The sequence below is a fragment of the Protopterus annectens genome, chromosome 9.part0, assembly GCF_019279795.1.
Source record: "Protopterus annectens isolate FY-2018-M chromosome 9.part0, PAN1.0, whole genome shotgun sequence".
In the NCBI taxonomy this organism is placed as follows: domain Eukaryota; kingdom Metazoa; phylum Chordata; order Ceratodontiformes; family Protopteridae; genus Protopterus; species Protopterus annectens.
The window spans coordinates 462,873,991-462,891,960 of record NC_056743.1 but is presented as its reverse complement, the minus strand read 5'-3'; the positions used below and the strand labels follow the sequence as shown (position 1 = coordinate 462,891,960).

Here is a 17,970-nt window from a genome sequence, read left to right as displayed (position 1 = left end):
AGAGGAGAGAGAGAGAGAGAGAGAGAGGAGTAAACTTGCAGCTGAATTTATCAGCCAGCAGGTTCACTATATCAGCTCATCACATTGCTACATTGTGCTTTTGAGATTACGAAGATAACTAACACTTTCTATGACCTTGAATTAGATCAAACATATAATTAGGGAATTTATTTAATGCTTGATAACTGGATGTGTAGGCTGGAACAAAACCCTTTTCAGCCACTAGGTGGGCTGGGAAGCAGTACGCAGTAACAAATCACATTGGTTATGCTTGGAAATAATGAATGCAAACACTGGTACAGAATACGCAGGTATAGAATAGATACCTACCTCTACTGCCATTCTTCTGTGTTTGTACATGTGATGTGCCTGTGGGAAACATATGCATTGGTATTTGTGGCCTTTCAATACACAGTGCACAACTGCTGCATGGACATGCAATATAGTTACTAACCTGGTACATCCCCAGTGAGAGTTGTGACGGTTGCACACTCCTGGAACCTGTGTCCTTTCCCTTAAACATGACACTTGTCTTCATCATCTTCATGGAGGGACACTAGGAATTCCTCCTTATCTGTTTGGCTTGCAGTGGAAGTTACACCCCTCAGTGGCTGACCTCTATACTGCTGTGCTATGTGCTTTATTGCAGGCTCACCTGATAATGTCAGTGACATGCTCCCAGCAATGTTGTGTTGTGTGATTCCACCAATTAACAGCACTTATGTTATTGACCACTCTATTCCAGACATGGTACCACAGAGACTGGTGACCACCTTCTTCCCTAACAGGCAGTGCTAACTGTAATGTATAGTGTAGTATAGCTTTAAGAAGTACCCATAAGGTTAGTTAGAGGTAGAGTATCACATGACTCCATCTTGCCTTGCAGGTGTTGGCATGTTAATAAAGAGTGCAGAGGCATCCTGACTGTTCCCTGTGTGTCTGTAACTTGGCATCAAGTCTGAATTTCTTTAGTATGAATACTGAATCCAAAAGTGCTGTCAGAGCTGTATCTGCTTCATCTAGCACTCGATGCCAGTCCCAGATCTCGCACCCCACCCCCTTCAGCCCTTCAGTTGAAGAGTATAAAAAAAAATATCTACTCCTCTAGTCTGGCCCTCCAAGCCAGATCCTCTGTCCCCTCAGCTCTTCAACTGAAGATCAAAAGAAGGACTTTGCTGCTTTTAAACTGTAGCAAAATGCTTGCTATATTTGTAGCAAAAACCTTGCTACAGTTTACCACACACAAAGTTCTGAAATTCTGAAGTGCATTTCTGTACTGGCATTCAGAAATGCTGGTGCTGGAATTAATTCAGGAACTGCACTTCCCGATCACCCCCTGACCCAAAACCTTGTGCTCAAGTCAGCTGCCACTTCTCCCCATCCTTGCTGAGATTCTGAGTGCTGCTGTGGCTAAAAAGAGTCAGCAGACCAGTCCAAACCTACCCATTTAACAAATGCTAATAAATAAACAAGCAAATGAATGAATAAAGTTGGAAAAGAGTTCCACAGCTTAGGGCAAAGAATGGAAAATGATATAATGGTACATGCTAAAGAATGCTGAGGAATAACAGAGGAAGTGGAAAGTGACCCCAGTGTTCATTTTACTGGTTTTAATTTTAATAAAGAAACCAAATTCTCCATCAATCAGCCAGCTGACCACAAAACTCACTGATTAATTTATTATTAATTTATTCTTTTAGGAAGATACTCATCAACCATTTGATTTATTAAATTATCATTTATGTTATTTATCATAAAATAAGTCAGAATGGAGGCTAGCTTTAAATTAAATTCAGTAAAGGTCATATATGCATTAAATAGCATTTCATATTGGGCTGCCCATTTCTCACACTAAGAAACTTACAAATTTTTTGTGATACCAAAGCCACCGGGGAAGATAACAGCATCAAAACTGTTAACGTCAAGCCTGGAGAGATCTTGAATTTTGCCACGGGCCAGGCGGGCGGACTCAGTCATTACATTCCTGAAAAGGAGAAACAACAGCATGTCAGTTCAAGCCAGAATGTATTCTGTTTCTTAGCAATTTAGACAAGAATGTAAAGTAATACAATTTTCTTTTTAATTTAATGGATTTTAAACTCGGAACAAATGATGACTAATAACTGCTGGGAAGTATGTACAGCAGCGGCCCAGCTAATGATTAAAGCAGAGAAACCATCAAGTTCCATATTCTTAAACAGAAAATCTTCAGCATGAGAAAAGGGCTAATTGGTTCATTCCATACTTTTTCTCCTAGCTTTGATTTTTTTTTGTGTGTGTGCTGGGTGGAAGCAGACAAATCAGTCTGCATAGCCAGACCTATATAAGGCAGCTTAGTGGCAAAAAACAAACTGCCAATATGAAGACGATCTAATATAGTGTGTCCTTTTATCAGCTGCCCTTGTTCACTGCAATGAATTATCTAAAGGAGTAACGAACTTAATCATCAATTTTTTTTATCTTGGTACTTTTTGCCTTCACACTTGCTCACCATCAATACCCCTTTTGGAATTGAGCTCTTTTATTCTGTCACTGCGGAGGTCTTACAGAAAGATGAGGCCAGGAATTATACAAATGGGCCATCATTTAGGTAGCCATGATGGTTACTTATGTCCTTGTCAGCATCCTAGCTATGAGGACATTTCATTCCTTTGTCCCTTACCACCCCAGAGGAGGGAACATATGATCCACATCACCATGGGAGCTACTACACCTCCCCCTTGGAAGTGCATGCTTTCATGCAGCCACTACTGAGGGCTAGTAGGTGTGTGGCTTGGTACAGTACATAAAGAGAGAGAGAGAGACATACACGCACACACACACACACACACACACACACACACACTTGCATGCATATGAAGACCACCATTTTGCATCACTTTCCCTGCTCTGAAGAATTCTGACATTGGGTGATCCTGCCTTCTCTCCCTCTCTCCAGAATAAACATGCCAATCCTCCCCACTATAGCTCCAACAAGGACTTGAGATGCTAATTAAACTTACATCACTTGGGTGATGAACCCAAGGCTTTATTTTTCTGCGCAACCAGAGCCTGTAATTTAACCAACTTCTTGACCAGTATTTTGTAAAGACTTATTAGAGTGTAATTGTTTCTGAGTGACTAACGCACAGTAGGATCCAATATGATACTTTCTTTACTTTAATTATTCATGAAGAAGCCTCTATAAAACAGTGACTTGGCTTTCTTAATATTAGACATGAACAATACTTGCATATTCATTTTATTTTCTGGACAGGTCTTTTTTTTAGAATGAAAGAAATTGTATTAGGTTTAGCTTTGTGTCCTTTAGATGCATGTCTTTTGATAGATTTTGTTTCCTAGTTATTAGAATGGAAATCTTGAACAATATGTGCCAGACGCACTTGTGTGTATGACTGGTATTATGTCCAGAAATGACCACTTTTAATTCAGAGACTATGTATCTGAGATGATAACAGCAACATAGAGACCATAAAGTTGTCTTGTCACTGCAGCAAATATCATTAAATCGGGTATTAAAGTGTCCACACATTCCTGTATACCTATACTTTTGAATCTTGGAATGACTTATGGTTGTCACAGTCCATAAAAAGCAGAGATTAGATGTGTGCCACAAAAGTGCAGCAAATATTAGCACATCTGACTGATGAAGCAATATGCAATGTTCAGGGTACCTGAAATAGGTGGAACAGGATGACTGGTAAAGAGTGTGTGCCACACCACACACCTGAGGTTGTGTACTGCTAACTGGAGCTCACTAATACAGTTGCTTTGCAGTGCAAATAATAACACCAACAATGACAAAGGTGAGCTTTCAGTCCACCGCCTTATATGCTCAACATGCATGCAGTCCATGCATTTTCTGCAGGCCAGGATATATACAGAAGGACTGTATGAGCAACCTTAATTATGAATTGCACACTGGAGTATTTGGAAGAAGAGCACCATAGCCAAAGTTTTGAAATAATATATATTACCTTACATGAGGCTTTCACAAAATACATATGATAACATAAGCAGCCTCACTACATAAAATATCTTCCAGTCTGTGTATCAGAGGCTTCTACCAAGTATAGTCCTCATTATCAAAAGCAAAATAGTCAAACTTAAATTTCATCAAATTTGCCCCTTCCCCAGAAGTGCTGCAACTAGGGAGGAGGAGGTTTATATTAGTTTGGGAGGGGGTAGACAAAGCCCACCAAGACTGGATATGGGGTGTCCAAAAACATCTCAAGAAGAACCATTTCTACAGATATATAGGGTAAACGCAACAGAATGGGATCACTATACATTTGTCATTGATATTAAGGCCCAGATCCCTTCTGCCATGCCAAATAGGAGTTGTCTGTTATCTCAGCCACAGCTTGCTGTTAAGTGCCACAGAGTTGATACTGGTTCATGGTGATCCTGTGAATAGTTGTCCTGTAGTGTATTCTGCTTCGGTCACAACTACTTACTGATCAAGGGACATCTATAATTGTAGTTATAGTACCAAAACATTGCATTGTTAGTCGTCTTGTTTTATGGTTACCTTCGATCCTGTGACACATGATGTGTTTTCCTAATGATGTTTCTCTTTGCCTAATATGTCAAAAGTATGTAAGTCAAAGTCTTTATCAATGGAGCTTTCAGGGAATACTTAGCTTTTACCTCCTCCGATTACAATTGATTTTTTTTTAGCAGTCCATGGTGTATGCACAACTCTTCACCAACATCGTAATTCAAAGATATCAGTTTTCTTATTTCTTCGCTGTTCATCTTAGCATTGCAATTAGTATAGACTGGACAAGTTCTTCCAGAAGCTATTAACTTCTTAGGTGCTTGTCATTTCATTTTTAATTACTGATCCCTGCAGGCTAAAGTTGTTTACTATTTCTATTTCTTCCTCATCAAGAAAAATATATGAATTTTAACAATTGTTAGAATCTTTTTCTTTTCTATATTAAGGTGCAAACCCTTTTTAAGATTATTTTGCCTATTTTTGATAAATAAATATTCCAGATCACCTTCATTTTTAGCCAGTAATATAACATTGTCTGCATAGTGCAGAATATTGTTAATACTTCCTCCACTTTTCACACCTTGAGTCTCTTCGTGTAGTCTTGCTTCTCTGATGATTTTTTTCTGCATATAAATTAAAAAGGTAAGGATAAGTATGTAGCCTTGTAGTACACATATTTCATTTCTAAGCCATTTGGTTTCTCCTTGTTGGTTTTAAACTGTTTCTTGATGTGAATTAATACCGTCAGATGTCCTGCTACACCCATCCTTGTCAGTATGGCACTGAGTTTTTCATCACTTATGCATTGAAAGGTCTTGCTATAATCAATGAAACACATGTAGATATCTTTTTCATGTTCTTTTGACTTTTAAAGGCTCCATCTCACATCTATGATAATCACTTTTGTTTCTCGCTGTTTCCAGCTCCTGCTTACACTTTTGACAATTTGCATTCAAAGTATGACAATCTTCTTCTTCTTTTGGCATTAGGGGTCGCCACAGCGGATCATCTGTCTGCTCATGATGACAATAATATCTACAAATAATCTTCAGAAGAATCCTGCTAGCATGTGGGATCAGAGCAGTTGTGCAATCATTTCTGCAATCATTCAGCTCGACTTTCTTCAAGATTGGTATAAACATAGATCTGTTGCAGCTGGCTATAATGATGTCTTCCAAATTTTTTGGCAGTGCCTTGTAAGTGTTGTAATAGCTGCATCCCAGTGCTGAAGTACTTCAAAGGGGAGGGTATCAAAACGTGATATTTTATTTTATTTCTTTGTAAAGTTTTCAATTCTGCTTTTACTTCTTTCATCTTTCAGTAGTAAGCATACCTCTCAACCTCTTAACACAAGAAATCTGGACAAAGGTAAAAGTAATGGGGACAATGGCCCAAAATAGGGACAGATTTTAAATATTGCTCTCATAAACTTAAAAAGTTGCTAAAATAAAATTTGTGCTAGCATGTATTTTCTAACGGATATGAAGTCTAAAACTTAAATGTATGTCATTATTTATTTATTTATTCCAATCCTCAGTGATTTGCAAAAAAAACCCCCACACATTTTCTGGGGAACATACCAAAATTATGAGGCAAAAATCAGTACATTCTACAAAATTTTGGACAGTTAAGAGGTATGTAAATTTGATTATTTGATCTTTACAGTGCGGCTTTTAGATTCATAGGAAAGTACTAGGCAATCATTGTACAGACTATTACAAGCCTAGCCAATAAAACATTTTTAAAAAGTTCACCATTTTAAGTATTTGTTGAAAGAAAGAAAAAAAACGAAACATTTTTAGGTTCGTATGAAAGTACCAAGCTTTCTTTCTTTTTTCATCTTCTGACCATCATTCAGCATAATTTATTTGGCCTAGCAATAATTTCCATATCAGTGGTCAATGATGCCATAACAAGTTATATCAAAGTTTCATATAAGAAATAAACTTCAGGGACATTTCAAGTGTGTGCTGTGCAGAATAATCATAGAAAAATAAAATAGTTTTCAATAACAAAAATTACAAAGTCCTGAAATTCTCTTTTCAGTCACATGTTATGCAGCTGAGATCATATTGCTGTAATTCTAAACTCTGTATTTAGTTTTGAAAGACAAACAAATAAGCAGAATATATAACAAGAGAAAAAATACTGCCATTCAAAGCTAAGGAAGATGCTAATGCAGTCCTTCTAAAATACAAATTAACAAAGTAAACAAACTGCAAAAGTATGTCCCCTTAAAGGGGGGCACCCCAAACGTAAATATTCTCACTCCGTGACAATGGCGACGTGAAAAAGAGAAAGCCACAAAGGCATATACAAATACATTTTGCAATTCCTTTGAAATGGCATAATCTTGGCTTCTGTTTAGAATGTAGACAGTTCAGAATGTAGATCCTCAAAAGTGCAATATCAAAAGGAAGACAGATCAAAATATTGACAGTTCAGAATGTAGACAGAGGTAAGTAGATTGGAGTTAGGGCTGGGAATGTGTTTGTGTGAGTGTTAACCAGTTAGGGTCAGAGTAATGGTTAGGTAATTGGATATCTGTTGTGTTGTTGCACGTATCTGAGCCTGTGTTGTGTAGTGGTATTACTATGGAAATGGGTATTCTAAGGTAAGGTGCAAGGTTAGGGTTAGGGTTGAGGTTAGCATGCTTAAGTAAGGTGGTGCAGGCCTCCCTGCACACATAACTAATGCATCCTGACCCTAACCCTACCCCTATTTATAATACTGTCCCTAACCCTAACCATGCACCTTACCTTAGAAAAAACGTTTCCATAACACTGACATTATTCAAACCATGTCCTATGGCACTGGTATGGTTTATTTATTTAATTTGTTATGTATTTTTAGTGTTAACTGATCATAGAAATAGTGTTTGCCTGTGTTTTGTGATTAATTTAATGTGGGTTCATTTTTTGTCTGTATTTGCATGTGTCTACATTATGAACTGTCTGTATTTTGGTGTCTATATTCTGTGCATCTGCATTTTGATGTGCCTCCATTTTTAAATATACCAATGACTTGAAGTGAGAGTAATTAAGTTTAGGGGGTTTGGGGAGCTGTGGGAGCTGGAGGCCCAGCTGCACAAATATAAATATAATACTGTGATTTTGAGTTAGTTATTTCTTTGCTGAAAATTACAGAGCTTCATGTTTAGGTGTCTAATTATATATATAAATATCTTAGCAATTACGATTGAATGGACATATTTTCAAGCAATTGTAATACCTGCAGATGTGGTGTAACCACACTTCCCTTATGAGATTGAAATGGTGTAGTTTACACTGAACAGTTTTGCTGTTAGTATTTTCTTAAAATACAAAGACTAACCTGGAAAGGTGGTACATGGACATTACAATAATCTACAAATTAACATCATTAAAGGCTACAATACAAAAACAGCACATGCTAAAATACATTTAGTGAGCCCTGTTATCCATACCTCTCAAATGTCCATTTTTTATTTTGCTTCATGGTTTTGCTCTATCCTTCATAAATGTTTTGATTTTCTGGTAAATTACTGAGGATTATAGTCAGTCAGTAATGGCATTTCATACTTTTTATTCCTCATAAAACACATGTTGATCAAAACCTGGTGTTCTGTTAACGTTTTTTTTTTAAATATAACAATAATATTTAAAAACTATCCCTGATTCTGAGTCTTTGCCCCCCCCCCCCCCATTATGTTTCACTTTGTCCAGGATTCTTGAACAAACAAGTTGAGAGGTATGTTGCCTTCCACAGCACCAGTATTACCCCTGTATAACTATATCATTTTCTATGAGGTGTTTGTTACCTGCTGTCGTCAGACATGGGCTGGTTCCGAGTGTGATCGATCACATGCATTTGCTGCTGGTTGGGTGCATACATCTGGAACTTGGCCCCATAATTACTTAGGTGAAAGAGAGTGCTAGGGGGATAAAAGTATAAGGAGTCTAGGTCAGAAAAAAGTCAGAACGCATTCAGAGTTGACATACATACAAACATATATCATTTCTCAATGGAGATATAATTGCTTGCACTTTTAATTCTTCCAGGATAGATAACTAAATAACAAAGATTAAAGCTAAAAGACGGGAGGAAAATAATGTTAAACCAATGACAAGAATATGGTTACCAGAAGTTTCTGAATTAATTGCTATTCCCAATCCTACCCCCTTATATGAAGAAAACTAAAACAGGATAGGCTGTGAGTAGTATAAATGTAATCTGGTGTTAGGAACTAAAACAGGATAAGCCATGAGTAGCATAAAATAATCTGGTGTTAGAAACTAAAACAGGATGAGCCACGAGTAGCATAAAAGTAATCTGGTGTTAGGAACTAAAACAGGATAAGCCACGAGTAGAGTAAAAGTAATCTGGTGTTAGAAACTAAAACAGGATAAGCCACGAGTAGCATAAAAGTAATCTGGTGTTAGAAACTAAAACAGGATAAGCCACGAGTAGCATAAAAGTAATCTGGTGTTAGAAACTAAAACAGGATAAGCCACGAGTAGCATAAAAGTAATCTGGTATTAGGAACTAAAACAGGATAAGCCACGAGTATCATAAATGTAATCTGGTGTTAGGAACTAAAACAGGATAAGCCACGAGTAGCATAAAAGTAATCTGGTGTTAGGAACTAAAACAGGATAAGCCACGAGTAGCATAAAAGTAATATGGTGTTAGGAACTAAAACAGGATAAGCCACGAGTAGCATAAAAGTAATCTGGTGTTAGGAACTAAAACAGGATAAACCATGAGTAGCATAAAAGTAATCTGGTTTTAGAGTAAAAGTATGAAGTCCAAAAACTAGCCATTAAAAATCTAGATTCTAAGTAAATGCCAAATGCTCAGACATTAAAAGGTTTCCTTGACGCATGTTTATTAAGATGATCATTTATATCAATTAACAGATTCATTGTCTGTTAAATGATGAAAGTGATTATCCTAATAAATAAGGATCATTGGTAGATCATTTGTGTAGCCTTTTATAAAATGATACCAAAGCCCAAGACCAGCACTGCTATGAAGAAAAGAATTAACCATTTTACCTGCTGGCAGAGAAAGTGGATGGGGAGACTGCAGCATAGGATAGTGGGGTACATAGGGAATATGAGGGAAATGTTGATCTATTTAAAGGAAAAAGCATGCATCTCAACCACCCCCCTTCAGGGACAGTGATGCTGAATTAGATGTTAAAGGGGTACCTCAGAATGTTGGTGTCTTCAAACTATGTTTGAAGGGGGGAGAGAGTACAGATCATAAAACAAAAAAAATATTTGGGGATGTATAATGTGCAGCTATGAAGAATGGAGACAGAAAACAGAGTAGAGGTAGAACAGTGGCAGAGGATGAAATAGTAGGGAGAAAGGATAGAGGATGTTATTAAAATGACAGAAATGTGAAGAAAACATGACAGAGATACAGGCAGAGACAGCAGAAAAGAATGTAGATGTTGTGAAAAGTACAAGGAACTAGCCAAATAGCAAAAAGGATGGAAATATGGTCATCTGTGGATAGAGAGTTTTTAGAAAGACTAAAGAGGCAAAAGGGAGCAGGGTACTATAATATTCACAAACAATGGGAATGAGTCTGTAATATTCACAAACAATGGGAATGAGTATGACATGCCGGAAATTAAGGAAGTAGAGGGAAGTAGGAAGGGAATGAATGAGGATAACAGTGCCCCAATCCATGGGTAACTGCTACTTTTATGAAAAAAAACTGCATATACTAACTTAAGAACATCTTTTAATATCGTAAAGTTCTACTCACCCTATTTCTTTATTAAAACTTTCCCACTTTGTCTCCCATCTACATTTCTGATAGTACATATTAAACTTCTACTTAAATTCAGTCTAACAATAGACTTACTCCTTCCAAATTTTAATTTGCATCCATTTCAAATGTGCATTGCCCACCAAATTGCTGCTTTAACATATAATTATATGGTTTACTGACAAGTGGTTAAAAAGACCAGTTGTCGAAAGGAAAAAAAAAAGCTGGTACAGGTGATCAAAACACAGCTGATCACATGATAATATATGCATGCTTTTTTCCATTGCGATATTGCAGTATGGTGGGGATCAGGGAATTTGCCCTTTCCCCACTGTACTGCAATCTTGTAGTGGGTATATATAATTAGAGGGGAGTGTGGAGGGGGCATGGAGATGTGTCATCCTGCAACATGTTTAAAGCTTGTTTTTTTCAATCGGCTCGTTATCAACAAGTTGTGTTTGGTCACTTGCTGTTCGATATAATGATTTTTTTGATTAAGGGTCGTGCACTGTATGTGTGTATGTATATATGCCAATTATTTTAAATTATAAGTGTTGCTTTTCCATTTCACTTGTCAGTCTCAAATAAGTCATATATATCATATCTGTAATGTTATTTAGTACGTCTGCATTATACAGAATGTTACTTGAATAAGTAGGTCTATTGTTCTTGCATTTATTGGTATTATAAACTGAATGTGGAGCTTTTCTCTTACAGACTGTGATGAAAATGGGTTCTCAAGAGTTCAGTCAGACTATCCCTGCTTACAAATGAAAATAAATAAGTTTGAATCAGCATTAAAACTTTGAAAGTAGACTTGTTAGTAGATAGATGTCATCTACAGGCCCCTCTCCCACTGCAGTTAGGGAGGAAGGTGTGTTGATCAAGAAAATGATTAAAATTTGGAAAGAGAGTATTGGTAAATCAAGACTGCAGCCTACTAGAACATCCCTGTCTCGGCAGTACGGAGAAGGAAATGGCACAATGGAGGCAGCTGACCAAGTAGGCTTCTCAGAGAAGGTGGAGGAGAGAGTCAGGAAAGGATGGATTTCATTCATTGTTTTAGGCAGATGTAAGTTGATCTGTCGACACCCATTTCTTTGACTACTGTTAGATCAAAGAAATTATACCGAAACACCTTTTGGCAGCAGTGGAGTTTTTTGCATTTTTTTCCACTGTTGTGCAACCTTGGAGGAGGTATTGCTGGGGGGGTGGGGGGGGGGGGTGGGGGGGAGTTTCCATATTTTTCAAGCATATATCTTTTTCTGCTCTATCGACAATCGAAGAAATAGCTGTTGATTGACTGACATGTATCTGTTTTAGGCAAGAAGGAAAAGTTGGTAGAAGTATATGTATTGGGTGCACATGAAAACAGTGACTAAGCTTTAGTTCACAACAAAAATGAAGAAAGTGTCATGGATATTAGGGTCTGTATCACTTCAGGAAGGTGGCAGTTCAGCGAACGGCATTTCATCGGAAATACCGTTCATCAAAATCCACTCTTGTGGGGGGCTCCAAGGAAGAACCTGCATGGACTTACAGTCAAAAAGTTTTGCTAAACATCCTCTAGCTGTATGGCTGGTAATTATTAAACTGGATCAGGGAAGCCAGCGGGCATGGTGCGCCTAGACTTCCACAAGGCATTTTACCCTGCGCCACACAGGAAGCTGTTAGCAATACATTAAGAGCGTAGTATCTTTCATTTGCAGGAATGCTTTAGATAGATTACAGAATATTATATAAAATAAGAAATTCATTTTATGATTGTTAAGGTTTTATTTTCCCTCATCAACTCATGTTCTCTTTATGGCAATAGAAGTGAATTGTCATGAGGTATCTGCATATAGTAGTAAACCTTTTTATGTCATGAGGAACAAAGTTAGTTCTTCAGAAGTGCAGAAAATTACTTAAGTTGTGGTTTCAATATAACAACATCATATGTAAAATTAGAAAGTAAAACATTCTACGCATAATATCGGTTTGACAACATATATTTATAAAGAACCCAGGGCTCTGGCAGATGCATTTAATGCAGAGGTACAGTAGCTTGTGAACTAATGTGGGTGACAATGAATGCGGGTATAATTCTACTCTTTCTGCTTTCACAATTTACACCACCTAAGATGTTTTAAGAAGGAAGTTGCAGCTTTGAAATTAAAATCAGAGTGTAGTAGCCTTTAACATCAAAATAAAATATAAAACAGCTGCTTTTGGGGCCAAAAACACTTTAGTTTGGCAGCCTGTATGGTAAAAGATAAGTACCATAAGGTACTTTAAGTCAGTTTACTGTTAAAATGCATCTGAGTCACTTTTAAGGGGGAGGAGTAGGAGACTGAAAGGATACATTGCCCAGGAAGTGACAACACCGAAACAAAGAGGTTGGTTGTGGGGACAGATGTCAATCAGAAAGAGTGGTGATCAGGGCGTACTGCAGGGGCTAGTTCTCTGAGACCTATTTTATTCAATGTGCATCCATTGCATATTAGAATGAGGATGGAGAACAGGGTGATGTCTTTGTGGATGACACCAAAATGTGGTAAGTGAGATTCTGAAGATGAAGGAAGAATTATCAAAAGTGATAAAAGAAGGCTAGCAGCATGGTCAGAAATATGGTAGCTCAGGCTTAACTCTTGATACATGTAAGGTCCTGCCTCTAGGGTTATGAACTCTAGTTGCGCTATGATCCAGGGTTGCACTTCAAGTCAACATTAACAGAAAAAATAAAACACCAAGAGCACTGGAAAAGGACAGTAGATGAAGTCAGTAACATGCTTGATAAGGTATATTATCAGAGAAATAGACTTCAGGGATAGTGAAATAACATGGCAATACTGACCCTATATTTGAAAAATAGTGAGACCTCAACTGGAGGGCTATTTGTGGTTTTTAAGATCCTACAGGAAGAGGAACACAAAACTAATAGAAAGAATACAGGAAGGCAACAGGTATAATAACAGGACAAGGTGGAGAAAATGGAAAGAAACATTGAACAGCATGAGCCTGTACTCTCCTGAGACAAGGCCTGACCTGGAGAATATAGCATTTAAGTTTTAAATTTTTTTACACTGGAGTCTTTTTCATGTGTTAGTATTGTTGTTAGATTGTGAGACATTTTGTGTGGAATGTAATCTGCTTCCCAGTGTTTTAAAAGAGCAAATGGGAATGTTTTGGTACAGCAACTGGTAAAAGGAAAAAGGTGAACAGAAGAAGACACAACTTTTAGTTGCAAGGGGCACTGTTTGTTTGTGTCTTTCGGCTTTTCCCAGTTCGGGGTCGCCACAGCGGAACTCCGGTCCACTAATGATTGGCAGTTGATTTTTACGTACCGGCTTGCCAGGCCTGACGCACAACCTTCAACGAAGATATGCCCATTTACGCATGTCTCCACGCAGAAGACACTCTAGCTGAGAATCGAACCGGACAGCGTCTTACTGTGAGGCAACAATGCTACCGCAGCACTGCCACCGCACTGTACATTCCAGAATTGAGAAGTACTTTTCACAGGGAGAGTAGTTGACAAAATGATAAATCAGTACAATGGGTGGGTGGTAGGTGCAAAAATCCACAGAGCTATTTAAAATGGAATGGAGGTACAGAAAGCCAAATGTAAGTTGCTACTCATATTAACAGACAGATTCAACAAGTCACAGAGCTCACTGTTTCTGATACAGATTCTGTATGTATACATACATAAAATGATTCTGACATACACAGAGCCAAAGACTTACTAGGCAGCTTCATGTGTGTCTGTTCCATCCCAGCATCCTGAGCCTGAGAAAACCTGCAAAGGCAGAAAAATATTGATTAACAGATAAATAGTTTAACTGCTCAAGTAGTGTAGTTTCAAGACAGTCTATTTTCTCACATTTTTAGTCGGCCGACCACTTTAAGTTCTCCTACGTCACACAACCTCAAATACTTTTAACCCAGAAGATTTAAATCTAGGAAGAGAATGGTGCTGTACTCACCTTGTAAGTTAGCAACAAATCAGCGAATTGGAAAATTAAGCTTCATTAAATTTGTTGAATCTGAGGAAAATCGGTGACTTTTAAATTTATTGAATCTGGGGAAATTTGGTGACTTTTAAATTTGTTGAATCTGGGGAAATTCGGTGATGTCAGAGTTGATTATGAAATGCAGGGAGCCTTTTCCCAGCATAAGATTTGCGAGAGCTTTGTCCTTCCCCACAAGAACACTGAATTTGAATTACACTTCAAATTTGGCTTTTCAGACTTAAGCAGAATCATGACATGGATTCCTTCCCAATTATTTATACTAGTGCCAAAATCACTACAGCAGGGAGAAAAGTGCATGCTTGTACTCACTGCAGGGAGAAAAGTGCATGCTTGTACTCACTGCAGGGAGAAAAGTGCATGCTTGTACTCACTGCAGGGAGAAAAAGTGCATGCTTGTACTCACTGCAGGGAGAAAAGTGCATGCTTGTACTCACTGCAGGAGAAAAGTGCATGCTTGTACTCACTGCAGGGAGAAAAGTGCATGCTTGTACTCACTGCAGGGAGAAAAGTGCATGCTTGTACTCACTGCAGGGAGAAAAGTGCATGCTTGTACTCACTGCAGTTCCTGAATGTAAGACGTGATATTGTTGACTTGTAACATTTTCAGTTAGGCAGCAGCAGAGGACCTAGATTTATACATCTATGTATGTGGAAGCTCAGCTGCTTGTAGGGAATAGATGCCTGTGCCATTAACTGCTCAAACTATAATGTCTTCTGTCAGCAGTATAACAACAGTTGTTTACAAGTGGCAACCACACCAGAAAATGCAGCTACTTTCCTTCAGAAGTGGTACATTGGTTTAAGAAATGGCAATGCAGGGGACACATGACAAGCTCTGCTAATGTCGCTACTGAATAACAATAAGTGACAATTCTTCATGATGCTTTTGCACAGAAAACATGAATACTAACTACCAAAACTTAGTGCACTACAGCGTCATCTACCGGTACTGTGTATTCACCCACACCACCAAACATAATGCAGTTCTGATTCTTAACAAGAGATGCTAAATAAATGTAGTGCATGGAGAGCTGTGATTATGCTCCTATATCTCAAAATAGAAACCAGTTAAGTGCTTCTATGGCGAGAGACGTAATCAGTAATTGTTAAGCACTCCTGCTTCGCTTGTTAAGTTTGAGTATTCTGCTAGACAGTTAAACCTCCCAGTATTGGCCAGCAAACGACAGTTACAGAATTAAAAACAGATTTTTTTTTTTTAGCCTGCTGTCTGTGCCAGTCATTTGTCCTTGACTTTCCATAACATAAGACAATGTGCTATACTATTCTTCTGACAACACTCAAAAAGTACTTTATGGCTTTGAAATCTTGCAAAATACTTAGTTCTTTTTTTTTCTGTAACTAGTAGTACATGGAGCAGATAAAGCGCCATGCAGTACAAAGGATTATGATCAGATCTCCGATCATAACTAATTATAATGTGTTCTCAACATGGATACAGTGATTGAGATTCTTGGCATCCATATCTCAAACACATAAAAAGCCAGTTATGATCGGAGATATAATTATAATCCTCTATATTGTCCCTGAATAGTAAGATGTAATATCTGCATCTTGTAAATGCATATTGTTTCTTACATACTGCAGAGCAGCTGGTGTTTTGCACAACAGTAGAAATAATTTGTTATTCTCCAATGGAAAGATCACATTAGTTATAAACACTTTCAACTTTATATATATAAAATTGTGTTTACCATCACTTATACTGATGATACACACTGTTTTCCGTTCTAGTGCTCTGATCAATTCAGTAAATGTCTGCTGCTACTTTTATTTCCAATATTGTTTTACTTGAACATGTGACATGTATTAATCAGCTAAACTTAATAAGTTGTGGTTTATATTATTGTCGATAGTTGCATACATGCATACACTGGCAGGAAAAAACATTTCATAAATGTCAGCCATTTGTATTACCAAATTCCACATTTACTGTTTCCTACACAAAGCGACAATTATTTTCTTAAAAAAATGTCTTGAATCTGCCGGTCCATTCTTATTCCACATTAAAAACAGCCTTTCACAAAATTAGTTTAGTCCTGGCATTAGAAAGCTCCTACTTAGATATATATTATATCCAATATTTGTAATAGTTACATTACACAGATAAAGAAAGATAAGTGCTTTCATTTCTTGGTCTGATTTTAAATGCATTTTAACAGTCTGTATCTGCTTTTGCCAAAGTCTTTATGCTGTATTAGTAATTTCAGTACATAGTTGCTCTATATTTTGCTGTTTAAGTATCTAACTGTTGTCATTAAGCCCTGTGTACTGAGTGTATGTCAAGCTAGTTCAGGACTAGTCTTTGCATTAAGGCAGTTTTGGGACAGTCATCTCAGAGCTAAGGCCCTAACTGTTTTCCCTCCTTCCTATCCACCCTGTTGTAGTTGTGTTCTTAAACCAAGTGTTTCTGTTGTTGACCTCCCCTTATGATAATTTGATAACATAAATCCATCCCTCTCCCCATTTATTGGCTGTTGACAGTAAGCATATAAGTATCATTTTGCAAAGTATCTTCCCTTAAAATACTGTGGTGGGGGGCATTATCTGGGCAAGACTGTCCAAAGCACTTGGTCCCCCTTACAGGCCAACCTGCATATCACTGTTCTAGAACTAAGAGTGGTGTTTTTAGCATTGCAAGCTTTTTAAACAGCTCGTCCTCTGGGAACAATTGCAGTTCAAACTGACAATATGTCAGTAGTTTGGTACATCAACATAGGTTCTTAGGTAGGTACTAGGCTACGGCCCAAGGGCCTACGTAAGCCTAGCCAACAAGGTTCCCTGGCTTACGCCACCCAAGAAAGTTATTTTCCTGTGCCACTGTCGAGCAGAGACACAGAAGTGATCCCTGGAGTGTATTTCCTATTTCCCATCCACTCATCAAGATTTTTCTTGAAGAGTGCTAATGAGGAACTTTGAATGAAGAATGAAGAACAAACATGGAGGGACCAAGTCTTATCCCCTTTGTCGAGAAGCACTCAGTGTGGCACTGGGCAGTCTCTTCCAATAACTTTCTAAGAGCAATGCACATTCCGGGGAGTTCCAATGTGATAGCAGACAAACTGAGCAGATGTCATGAGTGGCCTCTCAATCCAAAAATGAAGGAAAAGATTTTCCGTCAATGGGGCCAGCCTTGCTGTGACCTGTATGCCTTTCCCCTAAACAACAAGTGCAGCAACTATTTTGCCTTGATTCCCCTTCTGGGGAAGTCACCAAGAGATGCTCTTCTTCACACTTGGCCCTCCAGACTCCTGTATGCCTTTCCCCTGATACCTCTAATTCCAAAATTCTTACAGAAAGCACTCAAGTTGAAAAGCAAGGTGATCCTCATTGCTCCCTTTTGGCCTCGACAGCTATAGGTTCATAGGTAGGTACTAGGCTATCGGCCCAAGGGCCTAAGTAAGCTTAGCCAACAAGGTTCCCTGGCTTACGCCACCCAAGAAAGTTAATTTCCTGTGCCCCTGTCGAGCAGAGCCACAGAAGTGATCCCCAGGGTGTATTTCTTATTTCCCATCCACTCATCAAGATTTTTATTGAAGAGTGCTAATGAGGAACTTTGCTTGCTTGTTCCAGACAATAGGAAGTCTCTGGGACAGGAATCTATCCCACCAGCATGTCCTGTTTATTGTGGTGACAAGGTTTAGGTCCCTAGGGCATGTAGCTCGGAGGGAT

At 38.1% G+C, this 17,970-nt stretch overlaps 1 protein-coding gene across 2 annotated transcripts in view; it reads right to left on the bottom strand.

The window, feature by feature from the left end:
- LOC122811272 (ES1 protein, mitochondrial-like) overlaps positions 1 to 17,970 on the bottom strand; it is a 151,197-nt gene that overhangs the window by 41,297 nt on the left and 91,930 nt on the right. For both annotated transcript variants that reach the window (XM_044083004.1, XM_044083003.1), the window contains exons 2-4: positions 13,993 to 14,045; positions 8,301 to 8,414; positions 1,865 to 1,984 (exon numbers count right to left, since the gene is read on the bottom strand). In XM_044083004.1, coding sequence (XP_043938939.1) covers positions 1,865 to 1,984; positions 8,301 to 8,374 — 194 coding nt within the window. In that variant the 5' untranslated portion in view covers positions 8,375 to 8,414; positions 13,993 to 14,045. The remainder of the gene's footprint in view (positions 1 to 1,864; positions 1,985 to 8,300; positions 8,415 to 13,992; positions 14,046 to 17,970) is intronic.